General features: G+C 39.6%; 3 protein-coding genes across 3 annotated transcripts; 1 reads left to right on the top strand and 2 right to left on the bottom strand.

The window, feature by feature from the left end:
- Window position 1: 1 nt before the first annotated feature.
- On the top strand, window positions 2–5,777 carry LOC117302886 (negative elongation factor E-like). Its single transcript, XM_033786851.1, has 8 exons — window positions 2–186; window positions 773–848; window positions 1,066–1,130; window positions 1,733–1,944; window positions 2,486–2,529; window positions 3,120–3,246; window positions 3,733–3,911; window positions 4,718–5,777. Exons 1-8 carry the CDS (start codon window positions 115–117, stop codon window positions 4,789–4,791), a joined length of 849 nt encoding a protein of 282 aa, XP_033642742.1. The 5' UTR covers window positions 2–114; the 3' UTR covers window positions 4,792–5,777.
- A 524-nt stretch (window positions 5,778–6,301) lies between these two features.
- On the bottom strand, window positions 6,302–8,014 carry LOC117303365 (suppressor protein SRP40-like). The gene is made up of 2 exons (XM_033787538.1): window positions 7,763–8,014; window positions 6,302–7,336 (listed from the first exon to the last, which is right to left on the bottom strand). The coding sequence occupies exons 1-2, from the start codon at window positions 8,012–8,014 to the stop codon at window positions 6,302–6,304; spliced, it is 1,287 nt and encodes a 428-aa protein (XP_033643429.1).
- A 685-nt stretch (window positions 8,015–8,699) lies between these two features.
- On the bottom strand, window positions 8,700–10,496 carry LOC117303487. The gene is made up of 2 exons (XM_033787708.1): window positions 9,985–10,496; window positions 8,700–9,612 (listed from the first exon to the last, which is right to left on the bottom strand). The coding sequence occupies exons 1-2, from the start codon at window positions 10,204–10,206 to the stop codon at window positions 9,505–9,507; spliced, it is 330 nt and encodes a 109-aa protein (XP_033643599.1). The 5' UTR covers window positions 10,207–10,496; the 3' UTR covers window positions 8,700–9,504.
- Window positions 10,497–15,704: the final 5,208 nt, after the last annotated feature.

The raw sequence follows: 15,704 nt of genomic DNA, 5'->3' as shown, positions 1-15,704 counted from the left end.
ACCACCAACAATTTTTTTGACTGGACAGCTGGTGACCGTCTGCTATTGATCCACATTTTTTCAATTTTATTTTTCATTTTTGACTGTGCCAAAAACAACAGCAGAACTAGCCAAATGGTTTTTCCGTCCCGTATGACTGAGGAAGAGGAGATGCTGCAAAATAAATATGCCAAGATACGGAAAAAGGTATGAAATTATAGGAATCAGTGATAATTTCATTTTGTAAACATGTAAAATATCACTGCACCAACATCGTGAAAATTGTTTTGTGATTTGAATTTTGCTTTTTTGATGATGTTATTGTTAGTTTTGCATGATGAAATACTTGTATTTGGTATAAATTGTAATACACTTTTATAAAGTTACATGAGTAATGAGGATTTCTTTGGCCAATTTTAAGTGCCAAGATACAGCGAAATGAATGGGGCCAATAACATTTCTGTATTTTGTTTTTATGAATGATGTGATGGGACTAGAATTAGAATTAGCCTAGACAGGCCCTATTCAATTGTATTTATAAAATGGAGCATCAGAAAATACAGTGTCAATATCATATGCTGGACTCAATCCATGTTTTTATGCCAAGATTTTCCCAAAGTCTCTAGCGCAATTGTGGAAAGCACATTAACCTGGGCTTGTCGTGTTGGTAGTAATAAATTTAAATAAAAACGTACGTGCTGCAACAACCAGGTCTTGGGTTGATAGAGGTATTTACTTAATCAAAATATTGTAGCAGGCCTAATAACTTTGTTTTGAATTGCTTTTTTTACAGAAGAAAGTTTTACAACAGTTGAAAAATAATAAAAACAAACCTGCGCCTCTCACTCCACAACCAGGTACAAAAAGAGGTAAGTTGAATTCAGTAGACAAAATAAATTCTAAGTTGATAAAGAAATATTTACTACAGCGGGATTTGAACCTGCGACCTCTCGACTAACGTGCCACCACTCTACAAACTGAGTTATCTAGTGAGCCTCAAGGTCGGCAGTCTTCCTATTTTATCAATATTTTGGTTACATAATTATTATTTTTTCATATTTACTTATTTCCATTTTGATAATGCAGCCTTGCCAGAAACCAGCCAAGAAGATGCCAAAGAGATGGCTAAGAAAGTATTAGCTGCTGAACAGGTCAGTGTGACGAAGCTAAGAACTGCAGCAACATTATATTTCCCCCAGATAGTATTAGTACTTAAGCAGCTTCCCAGCAACAGAGTCCAACATCCTATTGAAGTTGATAAGATAGAGCATACTGATAGAAACGTTGTGTTATCAACCAGTTCTTATCAGAACCAACACTAGTCAAAATAGATTTACACATGGTGCTACCGTGCTACCACAAACCTCACCTAATTATACTTCCACCAAACAAAGTTTCAAATTCTACTTCTTTTACATCTCTAAAAATCCTCTTGAAAATACTGGTCTAACCAATTATGAGAAAGACCATCAAAATTCCAACCTACCACGTTCTATTATAGGTTTCCCAGCCTATTTCAGCAAAACTTCAGGTTTGGCCTAGTCAAGTACCAATTCTAAACCAATCCATTGCATTGAAGTTCGTTCTTGAAGGGGCACAGCAATTTTCCCCCCGTAAGGGCACTTCTATGAGGACAGTTTGTATTGGAACTTTGCAAAGGGCTCGACAGCAAAAGCACAGGGCACCTCGGCAACTGGTGATTGTGTTGTGGGTTATTTTGCTGATTTCGTTTTAAATCTTTGGCTCCTGATAGGCCAAACAAGCCAAGCTAGAAGAGAACAAGAGCTCAGGGTTCAAGCGTTCACGTAAGATGCAGCGCAGCCTTAAGGAGCCAGAGAAGGCACCGGACCTGCCCATTTTCCAGCCTTTTGTGGGTCCAAACAGTGGCCCATCCAGTGGGGAGGAGACGAGTCCAGGACCCAACATGGACGGAAGGAAACTACACAAGAAGAATTTATATGACAAGTGAGTATGAATGGAAGGGGTATAATTTTACTTTATTGACTTCCGTTGAATGGAAAATCGTACACTTTATACACTTAACCCTCCTACTGTTTTACCGTTTAGTATCATCCATAATACATGTATCAAAATACTGTTTTGAAAAAAAGTAAAACTTTGGCAGCCTTGAGTATAATATTTGTTGTGAATGCATCTACATAGTCAACCCTCCTACTGTTTGACCATTCAATATCCACTTTGGTTTGAACAATATGTAAACTTTGGAAGCCTGTGATATGGTTCACAGTCAACCATCCTACTATCTGATCGTTCAATATCGACTGTGGTTTTGAACATGGGTAAACTGTGGAAGACTGCAGTACGATATCATGTAATAAATGCATTTTAAATATTCAGTGTAAACAGGCAGAGACAGAGAGTTACGTACCACCATACACAACTCCTGCAGTTGAATTGGCTTTTCAGACGGTTTCAATTACAGGTATTGAAAAACCCATTCTCAAAGTGCTTGTTTAAAAATGTTTGTTTTGCTCTCTTTGTTTAGTTTTGTAAGCAGTCGGAAACCATCCCAAACAGACATACCTGACGGTAGGTACTTGGTCTCTATTACACCATTCCTAAATGAGACAGTCATTTGTATGTTAGTTTCTTAATAAAGAACACTGGAGATCTATTGATGTTATAAAGCATTGTCAGAGATGACCCCCTTTGAAGTTATGTAATTTTAGGGAAAGAGGTAATTTTTCACCCACAATTTGATTCTGAGAATGACTTCAGGTCTGGTTTTCTTATCTCAGGCATTGAAAGCACAAAGTTCTGTGTAACCAGGGTGTTGCTTCTTTCATTGTCAACTTCAATGACCATCTAAGGCCAACTTTTGACTTTTTTTTATATTCGTTATGAATATGTGGTTTTTGACAATAACTAAAAATTTACCCTGCCTTTAAATGTGTTCTCAATCACACGTGTGTGTGAGGTTGAACAGCTGAATTATTGGTGACTATTAATGGTTTACGAAGTACGTCAACCTTCTTATCACTTCCCTGTGTTGTATTGATCTGAAACACTCGCCAAATATTAATTACACCCTTTGTTTGTACTCGGCATCTGTTCATGGTAATGATTAACACCTGTCCTATAATTGATTGAAACACCTGTTGCTGTTTTAATACACACAGGCTCACAGGAAAGAAAGCGCGGAAATACAGTGTACGTCCACGGTCGAGGAATCTCCCACGAGCTGTGCGATAAAGCGTTCAAGAAATTTGGGACGATTGCAAATATCAACATGGAGCAGGAGAAGAGGTGGGTTTCAATAATTCTTGTCTTCGCGACAGGTTTCAATTAAAAGATGTTTGTGCGAGTTAAATTTGCACAACGTCTTGTATAAGTCTTTCATCATTTCTGTCTTTGTTCAACCTGTCTGTCCGTACGTTCTTGTCAAGTGTCTGTTTGTCTGTCCATCGGGCATCGCACCACAAGCCTGGGCTTCTAGAAGATATCTCCATACTTATTTTGATTTCTGTCTCTTAAAACTGGATTGTGGTTACTTCTGAAATTCACTGTTGGGTTGTGTTTTGTTAAGACATTTTCTTTTTACCAGATTTGTTCTAAAATTATCTCGCAAGTCGCAAGAAGCTTATTTTAAAACCCAGAATATGGTGTCTACTTTTTATAAAAAATATTCATCGTCTTCAAATGGTTTGTCAACTCAAGTTTCAAGGTTTGATGGGTTTAAAAAGGGAAAGCTTCCTCAATTTTTAACCTTTGTGTTCCTCCTCTGAATTTCAGTTGTGCCTTCATCACGTTTGATAATTTTGAGGCGGCCGACAAAGCCATCAATGAAATGAACAACAAGATGGTTTCGTCAACGGTTCTCCACGTGTCACTGGCACGACGACAACCAAACATTCACAAGTACGCGAACAATGACACCCAGACAGTTGGAAAGTCAACGTGGAGTGATCTAGGTGAGGAATTGTGTACACTGGTCCCTGTCCTACAGGTGTTGGCTTTGTATGTAAACACATGTCTTTCGGATTTAAACTGTGAATCTCCAGAGCCATGAAAACCATGTGAAATGGTGCACGGTCAAAGGTGATAATGTACATGGCTCAACAGCAGATCTCTGGTGTAATAGACCGATCCATTAGGCTCCACCCACGGCGCACGTGTGAGCAAGAACATGTGCGCCTCTCCATTGCCTTTCTGCACAACTCTACCGTGCGCGCTAAGCAAATGTGCACGCATGTCGGACCTTAATTTGTCAGACTTTTGGTTGCGATACGGGTTGTGATTGGTCAACACGTAATGGGGCGGGGCTTAATGGATTGGTCTATTCACAAGCCTCGAACTGTGATCTCAGATGTTCAGGCTAGGAAGTGTACCCCTTTACCCAATGGGGGTTCTTTTGTGGTGCTAGGTGGCAGCAGACTTGCCAGGTAAAATCATTCTCGGTAATGGCACATGCTTGGAACTACGTAAATAATGAACGTTTACCTGGTAAGTCTGCTGCCACCTAGTAGCACACATAATTCTCCAACCTCATTCACAAAGATCTTAACTTTATGATACAATGAGATCACGTTTTAGAATTGAAAGAATCAATTTCCTGTTGGCAACCTATTTTCAAAATGAAATTTGTACATATTATTTTATTGTACACATCTTAATATCTACAGGAATAAAACAATCAAACGGTTCCAAAAACCAACGGTATACTTTGCCTTTAAAGATTTATTTATTTTTTCTCAATCTTGTTTTTTTCTTTTTATAGCACAAGGAGCCATCAAAGGCAGCAGACACAAAGACAAAAGGGAGAAGAAGGTGTATGACGAGGACATCTTCTAAGGCATATTCATCTGTCAACATGAACTACTGAATCTTTAACACATCCGACGATAGCCATTGAATATATAGTAGAAGACACACTCGGCATCATCCTCAAATGAACTCACAATACTTAGTAGACATTAGTATTTATTCAGATGAATTTTCAACAAAGGAGCCAACATTAGGTTACACATATTCAACAGACCGCAACTTGGTTGCAACCTCGCTACCATGGAAGCTCTGAAAAACAATATTGATTGCCTGAAGAAAAGTGACTGCTTAGCATGCAAGCTTGTTAAAATTGCTATTCAAAATGCAAGTATTTTGACACAATCCACTTCAAGTTAATCATGTTTTTATACAGTCACCCTAAACTCATAGAAGAATGAGGGGCAGCAATTGCTCTATGATTTCAATGGGTTTTGGGGGCTGTGACCATTTTGAGCATTCAGGTATTGTAGATCAACCACCTAGCTTATTGAAATATCCAATATATTTGGATATTTCAAAGTCACACTTCCAAGGGGTTATGATTGAGCAAGGCATTCAGGAAGAAAAACTGCGTGGTGAGATTGTACACCACTGGGATCAAGAATTACTTGCTTATGTGATGTAGGAACGCTGTCTTATAGTCTGAGGAGTTCAAAACTAAGTACTAGCTCACAACTTAACAAGTCAGTATACCAGACGTTATTCAAACTTAACAATAAAAATGGCTGCATTGTTGAGAGAAAAGATAATGAGGTAGCACCATATCATCTGACAGTTGATACCCACCGTATTCAGGCAGACTTTTAAATCATGGTTGAAATTTCTTTTAAATCTTTGCCTTCTCAAAGATTAGTTAGAGGATGTGTTATGTTTTGTTGAACTGGAAATATGAGGAATGTCATGTTATGTAATGACATGTGGAGCAAATCACACAACACGTGTTGCATTTCTGTAAATACTTTATGTAAATAGTGTACATACAGCAGTCAGTAAGAATAAAAGCTTGCAACTCAAAAAAACTCATGAGCTTTGCGAGGTTTATTTTAAGTTGTCCCATTACAGAGGTATTCGCCCCTCATTTCTTTTATTTATTGCAGGACTGGGTGGGGGAATATTGAGTATACAGTACAACATCGGTGTACGGGTAAAACCAAATAATATTCAACACCCAAAGTTAACCTCTGCTTATGGTGGTAAATCTGATCCATTGTAGAATGTACTCAGTTTACAAATGCGATCCAACAGAAAACATGGTGTTGAAATATGAAGGATTAGGTGGAATGGGTGCTTACTCAATAGCAACAGAGGTTTAAAGCTAAATGCAGCAAGGGAATTACAAAACTATTCTTCAAACATTGAAGGCCAATCCCTGACAACTAGGCTGTCAACTAAATTACTTCAATTTTAAGAGACAAGTGACACTTAATGATATTAGGTAGCTGCAACTTTAAAAACTTTTAACTAAAATTTGCTGCACTCGCAAATGAAGGCTGGCCTCAGATAAGATGAACTATGAGTGTCTGCTCGCTGAGATGCTTTACTCAGAGTGGTCGTCCTCAGAGATACTGGTTTTAGATGGACCGTCTTCAGAGCTGCTGGACTCTGAGTGACCATCCTCGGAGCTTCTGGATTCAGAGTGACCGTCCTCAGTGTGGCTTGAGTCAGAGCGACCATCCTCAGAACTGCTGGACTCAGAGTGACCGACCTCAGTGTGGCTGGAGTCAGATTGACCTTCCTCAGCGTGGCTGGAGTCAGATTGACCTCCCTCAGCGTGGCTGGAGTCAGAGTGACCGCCCTCAGCGTGGCTGTCCTCAGAACTGCTGGACTCAGAGTGGCTGTCCTTGGAGCTACTGGACTCAGAGTGACCATCCTCAGAGCTGCTGGACTCAGAGTGACCGTCCTCAGTGTGGCTGGATTCAGAGTGACCATCCTCAGAGCTGCTGGACTCAGAGTGACCGTCCTCGGTGCTGCTTGAGTCAGAGTGACCATCCTCAGAACTGCTGGACTCAGAGTGGCTGTCCTTGGAGCTACTGGACTCAGAGTGACCATCCTCAGAGCTGCTGGATACAGAGTGACCATCCTCGGTGCTGCTTGAGTCAGAGTGACCATCCTCAGAACTACTGGACTCAGAGTGACCGTCCTCAGTGTGGCTGGATTCAGAGTGACCATCCTCAGAGCTGCTGGACTCGGAGTGACCGTCCTCAGTGTGGATCGAATCAGAGTGACCGTCCTCAGAGCTGTTGGACTCAGAAAGGCTTTCCTCGGAAATGCTGGGCTCAGAATGACCGTCCTCACTGTGGCTGGAGTCAGAGTGACCGTCTTCAGAACTGCTGGACTCAGAGTGGCTTTCCTCGAAGATGCTGAACTCAGAATGACCGTCCTCAGTGTGGCTGGAATCAGAGTGACCGTCCTCAGAGATTATTGACTCAGATATGTTGTCCTCAGAGATGGGCTCAGGGTGGCTACTAGATTCGTGACTACCAAAGTGAGGCCCTCTTGTCTGTGCCGGCGATAATCTTTCTCCAGCGTTTCTGTCATTCTCATTGATCAGTTTGATCAAAGTTAACAGCTCCTGCAATTAGAGAAACATTCGTTTTGTAAAGGCCTCAAAGTAACGAGAATGTGAAGTAAGTCCATTATTACTATTCAGGCTTATATTGGTATGAATTCAACTCATCAATTAACGTGACCACCCTAAAAAAAAGTCGGCTGAGAGCAAATAATCATTCAACATTTTGTTTTATAGAAAATTCCATTTCCTACTTTTAGTAAAATAAGGTGAAGTTTATTCATTTATACCCGACTTCATCCAGACACCCTATTATTCATAAGTATAATGCAATAAGTATAACTTTGATACCAAAAAAGATAACGGTCTAAAGTGGCCAGCTTTAATTTGAAAATAAGAATTGTCTGTTTCGGTGTGATATGTAAATTCTGACTTTTTAAGGGGACCGAAAGTTAAAAACTACATTGATAACTTTGTGAGGAAACTTACAGGTCTGAGCTCGTAGATCTCGGAGCAATCACCATGCAGACAATCAGCGACCATCTCAACACTGTCTTCATCAAGTACCTCTTTCGCCTCGATGGAACTCTCAACAAGTTTGAGAAATCCAGGTGCTTGCCTCAACTGCTGCCGTGTTTCGGCGCGCCGAGCCCCATCTTGGTCCGGTAGGGGCTTGGTATCCCCGGACGGTAACCCCGCAAACAGGCACACTCCAATCACAAATATTGCAATGGCGTTCATGGTTATCAAACAAAATGTTCTACTTTATGGGACGGATGATGAAGGAGACGTTCTTCTATGTTGCTCGTTCACTGTTAAATAAGACCCCTGCATAAACCCATCCATGGTATAAGTGTTGCGATTACAGTTCACAGTCTACATTTACAGCAGATAATTAATCATTTTATTAGAATATGTCTGACAAATCTTCCCCACATAAAAAAAAGAGTGTTTATTTTGATTTGTTCTATCAGAAAATCCATATTTGGCTCAGAACAAGAAGGCAAAATTTCGAGAGAATCAACAGTTTATTAATATTTACCTGAAGTGAGCAAACTATGTCTCAGACTGCCTGAGTTTTAATAATAATGTATTTTTTTTTTGTAAATTGCATGTGATTCAGCCTTTGGCTGCAATGTGTTTTTTTTTTACAATAAACCAATTAATAATAAAAAATAATTAATACATATGGAATAGTGTGTTTTGGACGAACCCGTCGTACGGGTAGTGCTGTTCGCTCGATATTTGTCTTCAAGTTGTGTTCGATTTTTTCAACTTCAGTAGACGTAGACCAGCTGTGGAACGCATACACGATCTTATATTTGAAGAAGCCACTACTTGTTAATAAAAAAAAACAATGGAAAAGTTGGGTAAGTCGACCTTTATCTGATGTGCCAGCCCAAACCGAGGTTTTAATTTTTCTGCCATTCAAATAACTGCGAACCAAACCGAGGTTGGAAAGAAAAATATTCTAGTTCCCTTTTTGTGCAATAAATATTTGCGGTCAGTTCAATTTTAGGAACGTGTAACATAAAACAAATCAAAAATTACTAAAACGTACATTTGAAGAAACTTTATTTCTGTGTAAAGCATCGACATAGTTAATAGCACTGGAATATTTTATAAAATTGTAAAACGGAAGTATGATCAATCCTGTAATTTGTATGAGATTACCACAATTTCAAATAACTAATGGAGGCCTAAAGGTCCAGATATAAGCACACGGCGGTTTGAAGTAGTTTAGTAAGCCTTTTATAAAACAGGTTTCCCTGTCGTTTTCGGCAAAAAACTTCAGACTGTTTCACTCCCATGCATTCATGTAAAGCGATGTTGCCTCTACTCTCACCCAACTAACTTTGAGGCATGAATTTATACAGCAGTTACTCAATTGAACGATATGCGTTCTTTTTAGCCATTACAAGTAAAATCAGCAGACTGCTTGGGATCCAGCATATTATTGTTGAACCCTCCCTGCATTTTTGTAATATCTGAGGGTTACTTCAGGGTTGGGGGAACTAGTTATGAAGATTGGATTTACCCAGTGTTCCCAACGAAGATATGATTTAAGGACAAAATAATCATGATGCTATTAATATTTTAAAGTCCCACAAAACTCTTGACATAAAAATCACAGACGTAACTGCGATAGTTCAAAGTAAGGCATACTGTTGTTCCAGACATGACATAATCCAAGTGACGTCATCACTTTCAGTGCAAATCTTGAGTTGACTCTACATGTCGATGATTCCAAGATCAATATCGTTCGAACTCAAGTAAGAATCTGACGGAACTTCTGGCTCATCTGGACACGTTATGCTTTCAACAATGGCGAGAAGTGCCTGTGGTATACAAATCAAAATGAAGAAAATATAAATAAAACTTCGAATACGTAACTCTTTAAACACTATACAAATTGTTTAAAGGGTATTATGGGCACAGTATTGTCCCTTTTAGCTTTTACTGTGGACATTCCTTCAACACTCTTCAAAACATGTTCTGCAACACTCGTGTGGGTGTATGTAAGTCCACATAGTGTATCAAGCTCTGTGTGGACCTCTTTTGTTCTAATGTCCACACTCATTTCTGTAGCCCTTCCTTACACAACTCTAACCTAGTCAAGGACTAAAAACATTACCCCATGGAGGTAGAAATGGAACTCCATAATTACCCCCACCGTAAAGCTACCTTCCTTCATGCATAGATCTACGTACCTTTTTCAGTTCTTCAAGTTTCTCGCAATGTCTGCATTCGGTATCTTGAGCTGTGGTCTTCATCAGTGACTTTAGCTTGGATTCTGCATCGCGGGCAACGCGTTTTAGCATCCCGTTCGATCTGACGAAGGTGCCTTGATCGTTCAGTACTGGCAGGACGGCTCGGGAGCTCACCACCGATACCGCGACGGTGATGACGAGTATTGACAGCAAAAGTTTCATTGTTGTACTTGTGTGGATGGATAAGTAACAAGAAACTCGATACTGACCGACAACGGTGATGTGGCACAGTGTGCTCTGAGATGTACAGAGAAACAGCCCGACACCAACTTCTTGAATTTGACGCCAAATGATGAGCTTTGTAAGTTCAAGGTTTGGTTTTTATACAAAAATCACGATCATTTGAAGTCAATAAATCAATAACTTGTGTCATACTATCCTCACATGGAATAATATTTTAATTTCAGAACGGCTCTGGTTTGTACTAGTCACCGAACCTCCTCACTTATCGAATTGTTTACATAGTTCCTGCAACAGTTTCAGAACAGAACACACTTGTGTTACTCATGTGTGACATGGCACTCTAAAACAAATACTGTCAATTCGCAGCTGTCTCAAAACTAAGCAATTTATCACCAATGAGTGACGTGGCTCTGATAAATGTTGATAATTTGAAAAGAACAACCCGACACCAACCTACGCAGGTCACCCCGTCTGGTTTCAATGTTTGTACAGTCCAAGAGAAACATATTAATCGTTACCAAACACCCGTAATCAAGGTGTGAACCGAAATTTATGAAACAGAAGTCAAAGCTTGTGCCGTCAGAGTTTCAAATTATTTCATGATTGTGTCAAAACGAGGAGAGTCTTCACCATTGATACAAAACGCGCCCTCTCGCGACTGCTTTAATCAACAACTGCGAAGTTGCTCACCGCAATTTCCAAAACAAAGTTAACTACAAATCCTCTTTAAAATAAGATTAGTTCGTTTCTCTTAATACCGACTTATTAAAGCCATGGCAAGAACTGTAGGTTTAGTACCATTCATAAAATTATGAAGATTGCAGAATTGGTAAGATTGAAATAAACATCTTGCGTGCACTTGCCATATCGCCGATGAAACGTACGTGAAGAGATGTCAGTCAAGCAGTGCGTGACGCGTGCACGTTTTTGTAATCAAAGATGGCGGCCAATACACTTAAAGAACTCCCTTTAACACAATTCATAATTTGCTCCTTGTATTAAGAGCATATTTTCATCCATCAATTAATGAAGCGAATCGCGAGTAATAGAGTCATCTTGATGACAGACAATCCATCATCTTGATAATAGGCGATTTATCATTGCCTTACTCTCGTTAGTTGTTATAGGCAGAGGGGAATACACTCTGCTATGTTTGTCGATGGATGTATCTTTAACATACTGTTTTATCGTCTTTGAAAGAAGTAGAAATACAAAGCACATGTAATTGGCCATTTTGGAAACGATGGTTTGGGCTTTGGGCTTTGAGCTCCTGCTTATAGGTTCTCTCCTCCTGTCAATGAAGCCCAGTACCGAAAGCATGTATTTTCAAAATGACTAACGAGCCTAAGTCTGATAATTATGCTTAGCAACTTTCATGTCCTCCGTTGAAGATGTTACATGCTTTTATATCTGTAGTTATTTGTCTTGATGCATTTTGCCTTTCTTGTCTGGTGTTGTTGGCTGACAGCACATTGGTGAAACAGCTAGTTTAGGCCGCTCTTTTTATCATGAACAAAATATAATTAAATAAATAAACAAACAAATAGGATAAATCAGTCAATATGCTCGTCATATCTTCCCTTTACAATAAATGCTCGCGTCATTCCGAGCTGGTGACATACTCTGCAAAACAACACCATCCGTCCAGAGCAATTAAATCAATTAAAGTTCACAGTAAGCGCCTCTTCGTCTAAATGTGTGATGAGTCTAGCTTACTCCCAGTCAAAAAGACTCAAATTGTTCAGGTTTCCGCAATATTCAATTAAACATTGTATTGCTTATAATAGTGGTCAAGGGCGCAAACTACGCACAATGGATTGTTTCTCGCAGTAATTCCAAAAAATTCAAGCAAATGAACAAATTGAAATTATTTCTAAGTAGCTTGGTTGCTAGTCATTTCAAGGCCATTAATTGGCTATTGTTGTTTATCAATCAAAAGAAGCGCCTAAGGAACAACTTAACGATGACGACTGCTATTTAATGGCAATCAAGGTTTCAGGAAATGACAGCAATTTTCTTGATAATGCTGTGACGTGAACAATGCGAGAAGTTGACCTTCTCCATCCGATGGGGGAGGAGGCAAATACGAACGTGGCAAACTGGGGTCTGTCGGGGAGCACTATGCTATGCTACCGGTACTGTGTGGGATGTGCTTTCCTTAAATTGAAATAAACCACCACAATTTCGTCCACCTTGCTTGTAAAATACAATCCTCAATTTTTAAAAGCTCCCATTTAAGTTTCAGTTGTTGCAACAAATAATGAAGACAATTATTTTTGTTAACTTGCTGGAAATTGTGAATTTTTTTCACCGTTTTCTTCTTCTCCTAACTCACATAATGATTTGAGCCCAAATTTTCAGAGGATTTATGGTTGATCACACCAAACATACACACTGTCGCAGCTTTAAGAATTTGGGCCCAGGTGCCAACCTGTCAGTTGGACATTAGAACAATCCGTTATCGATCGAGCGACCAGTTTCTGCCGCAAATGCACGTATGGGGCTATCTGATGTAAGATACGATCGGCCATGATTCCTTATGGTGTCTCTTTTCTAATCTGACGTCACACACTGGATTATGTTGCCGTCTCCCAGTAAGCATTCTTTCGATTTGTTAATAGCTTCTTTTTGTGTAGTCCTGGTAAAACGGGTAATTATCTCATACTCGTTATGTAACGTAACGTAACAAAGAGGCACGCTTTTCTTCTTGATTTCATTTCGGTTGACGACTGCTGGAAATCGAACCAATAATAGTTTGCGTAAAGCTAGCTGGTGGTACGGCGCGCTGTACAACATGCATGGTAGCGAGGTTTGGAAATAGTCACTACCAATGCAAGACCACTTTTGTGCTAAAACAGCTCTATAAAACGTTGCCCTGGTGGCATGCTGTACCTTTAAAGTCTAGAACACCTAGGTGATGAATGATGAGACATGGTCACTGGCGGGAAAAACCTTAGGAGCAAAACAAAAATACTGGCGAGTTCACTCGCCCTATATACCATAAAAATAAGCTAACCGAACCGACTGTTTGGAATGACACGACGTTCCATCCAGTAGTGTATCCCGATCTCGCGGGGCCAGAATGCGACGGGGCCAGGTAGCGACGCGTCGGTGCGACTTAATCTTCGGAGCCTGTTGACATCATTTATGCATAGTGGATTAGAAATTAATAGCATTTAGTGAAGGCAAATTAAGGAATAGTCTGGTTGGATGACGTGTGGTGGAGATGCGTGGTGTTGGCGCTCAAGACATGGACAACGAGAGACGTTGTCCAGAAGACAGGAAGCTTAATCATTCATTCAGGTCAAAGGGTCAAAGATGACCAAAGCAACTGCATGATCGAAACGTTGAGTTGTCAAGCACCTGTTCTTTTCAGAACCAACACTACTCGAACAAAATATTCACAAAACCTCTCTTTGTTACTTAAAAGGTCGAACCGTGTTAAATATTAGGATTTTAGTTTTGTATTTGTTTTATTAAGAATACAAACTTGTTGAAGAATGAACACAAGTTAGAGTAGATCTTGAGAAGAATTCACTTCATTCAGAAACTAGTCCTTGCGCGTATTTAACTGGTTAGTCTAATAAGTGCGCTCAATGAGTTTGACTTTTTGCAGATCTTCATTTATAATAGATTTCTGCATCTTCATTATGTTCTCTTCCAATTCAAACACGGTCCAGAAATTCCATCCAGATTTTTTAAGAAGAAATGCAAAGTACAGGTCGATAACTATGAAGAAACTCTAAGCCCACAACTGTCAACAGTGGTGAGATGAAACGCTTTCCTCTTTCTCAAACAAAAACAAAACCTCATGAGTAAAGATTCCGCGAACGAAGACGAGGTTGCCATGGTGTGTGTGCGTCTACGACTATTTCATGAACCAAACACATACTACGTTTCACGACCGCTTTTTGTTCTTAGAAATTGCCATCTAAATAAAAAAAATTAAAAAAAATGTGTAAAGATTCCCATTTTTTAATGGATTTAGCAAACAAATTTTTACCATTGAAAAGCACTGCGACAGTGGCAATTTTGATGAACAGAAAAAATGCAGACCGCATGCGTCTTCAATGCGACGGGGGTATTTCTGAAGACACATCTTCAACACAAAGTAGAGAGACTATGTTTTATTTATTCAAACCAAAAACCAATTAGGCACTTTGGTCGGTTCCATCAAAGGCATGTTGATGTGATTTTTTGTAGGCGTGTGTTTTATATCTCAAGTTTGTCTAACCATCTCATCCGCGTTGCTTCCCCTAAGCAACGTCGGGTCCGTAGAAATATTGACATTAGGACGCAAAGGCAGTGGACACTATTGGTATTTACTCATACAACAATAACCTTACTTGGTAACGAGCAATAGAGAGCTGTTGATATTATAAACATTGTGAGAAACGCCTCCCTCGAAGTAACGTAGTTTTTGAGAATTAAGTTATTTCTCACTAAAACATCGAAAATTCAAGCATCTTGTGCGACAACGATTGTTTCTTCCATTATTCTCTTCGCAATTATTCTCTCGACTGATTGAGTTCAAATTTTCACAGGTTTGTTATTTTATGCATATATTATGTTTGGATACACCGAGCGAAATGATTGGTCTTTGACAATTACCTAAGGTGTCCAGTGTCTTTAAGACGTGATGAGTTGGCTAGATATCCAAGGAGTTATAGAGAAACAAGAGTGCGAGTGCGGTAGCTGCCTACGGGGGTTTGTGTAAATCAGTTGCATCTAGACTCTCAACCACATGGTGAAGCGATCTTCAACTCTCAAAATGAGAACAAGTTCTTGTGATTAAGCATTTATCAGGTAAGGTTTTAGACGAGTAATCTTCAACTTATTTCTGTCATCCGATATACCAAAGATCTACTGCGTTACAACCCTTTGGGACTATACCCTGCCATTTGGCAACTGGCTGATTTAGCATTATTTTGTAATCACTCTGCGTATCTTATTCCAAAGTGCTACAAGGAAAGGAAAATAAAAGTAATGTGAACAAATTTGAAAAACAAATGTTTGACGGCAGATGAACCACCATGTGTGAATTTCGTTGGATGTCCCTCCAGTGCCTCAAAACCAGGTAATTTTGCCCAAAATGCTACTGAGCACTTTTTGTTTACCTGTCCAAAAAACCAAAACACCAACATCGTCATCAACAACAACAGCAAAAAAACTAAAGCAAGACGCCAGTGTAGCAACATAGATAGAGATTGTACATTTTGGCAAGTAGGTCTAACCCGTTTCTGTCAAGCAGGATAATTTTATGCTAAGCAATCATGCTAACCGGTTTAATTATTTAAAACAAACTAGGGCAATGTGAATTTACTCCAACAGTTCTTCACCTTTAACAATTGGAGTTTGGTCTGCTTCAAACTGCGTAATATATAATAACGAGCCAGTGCCGGATTAGCCTACGAAAGCATTTGATAGTGTGCCCTCAAGGTGTATAGCCGAGAGATGGACAGAAGCTAAACGCGGCT

The sequence above is a fragment of the Asterias rubens genome, chromosome 19, assembly GCF_902459465.1.
Source record: "Asterias rubens chromosome 19, eAstRub1.3, whole genome shotgun sequence".
In the NCBI taxonomy this organism is placed as follows: domain Eukaryota; kingdom Metazoa; phylum Echinodermata; class Asteroidea; order Forcipulatida; family Asteriidae; genus Asterias; species Asterias rubens.
This window is presented reverse-complemented; position numbering and strand designations above follow the sequence as displayed.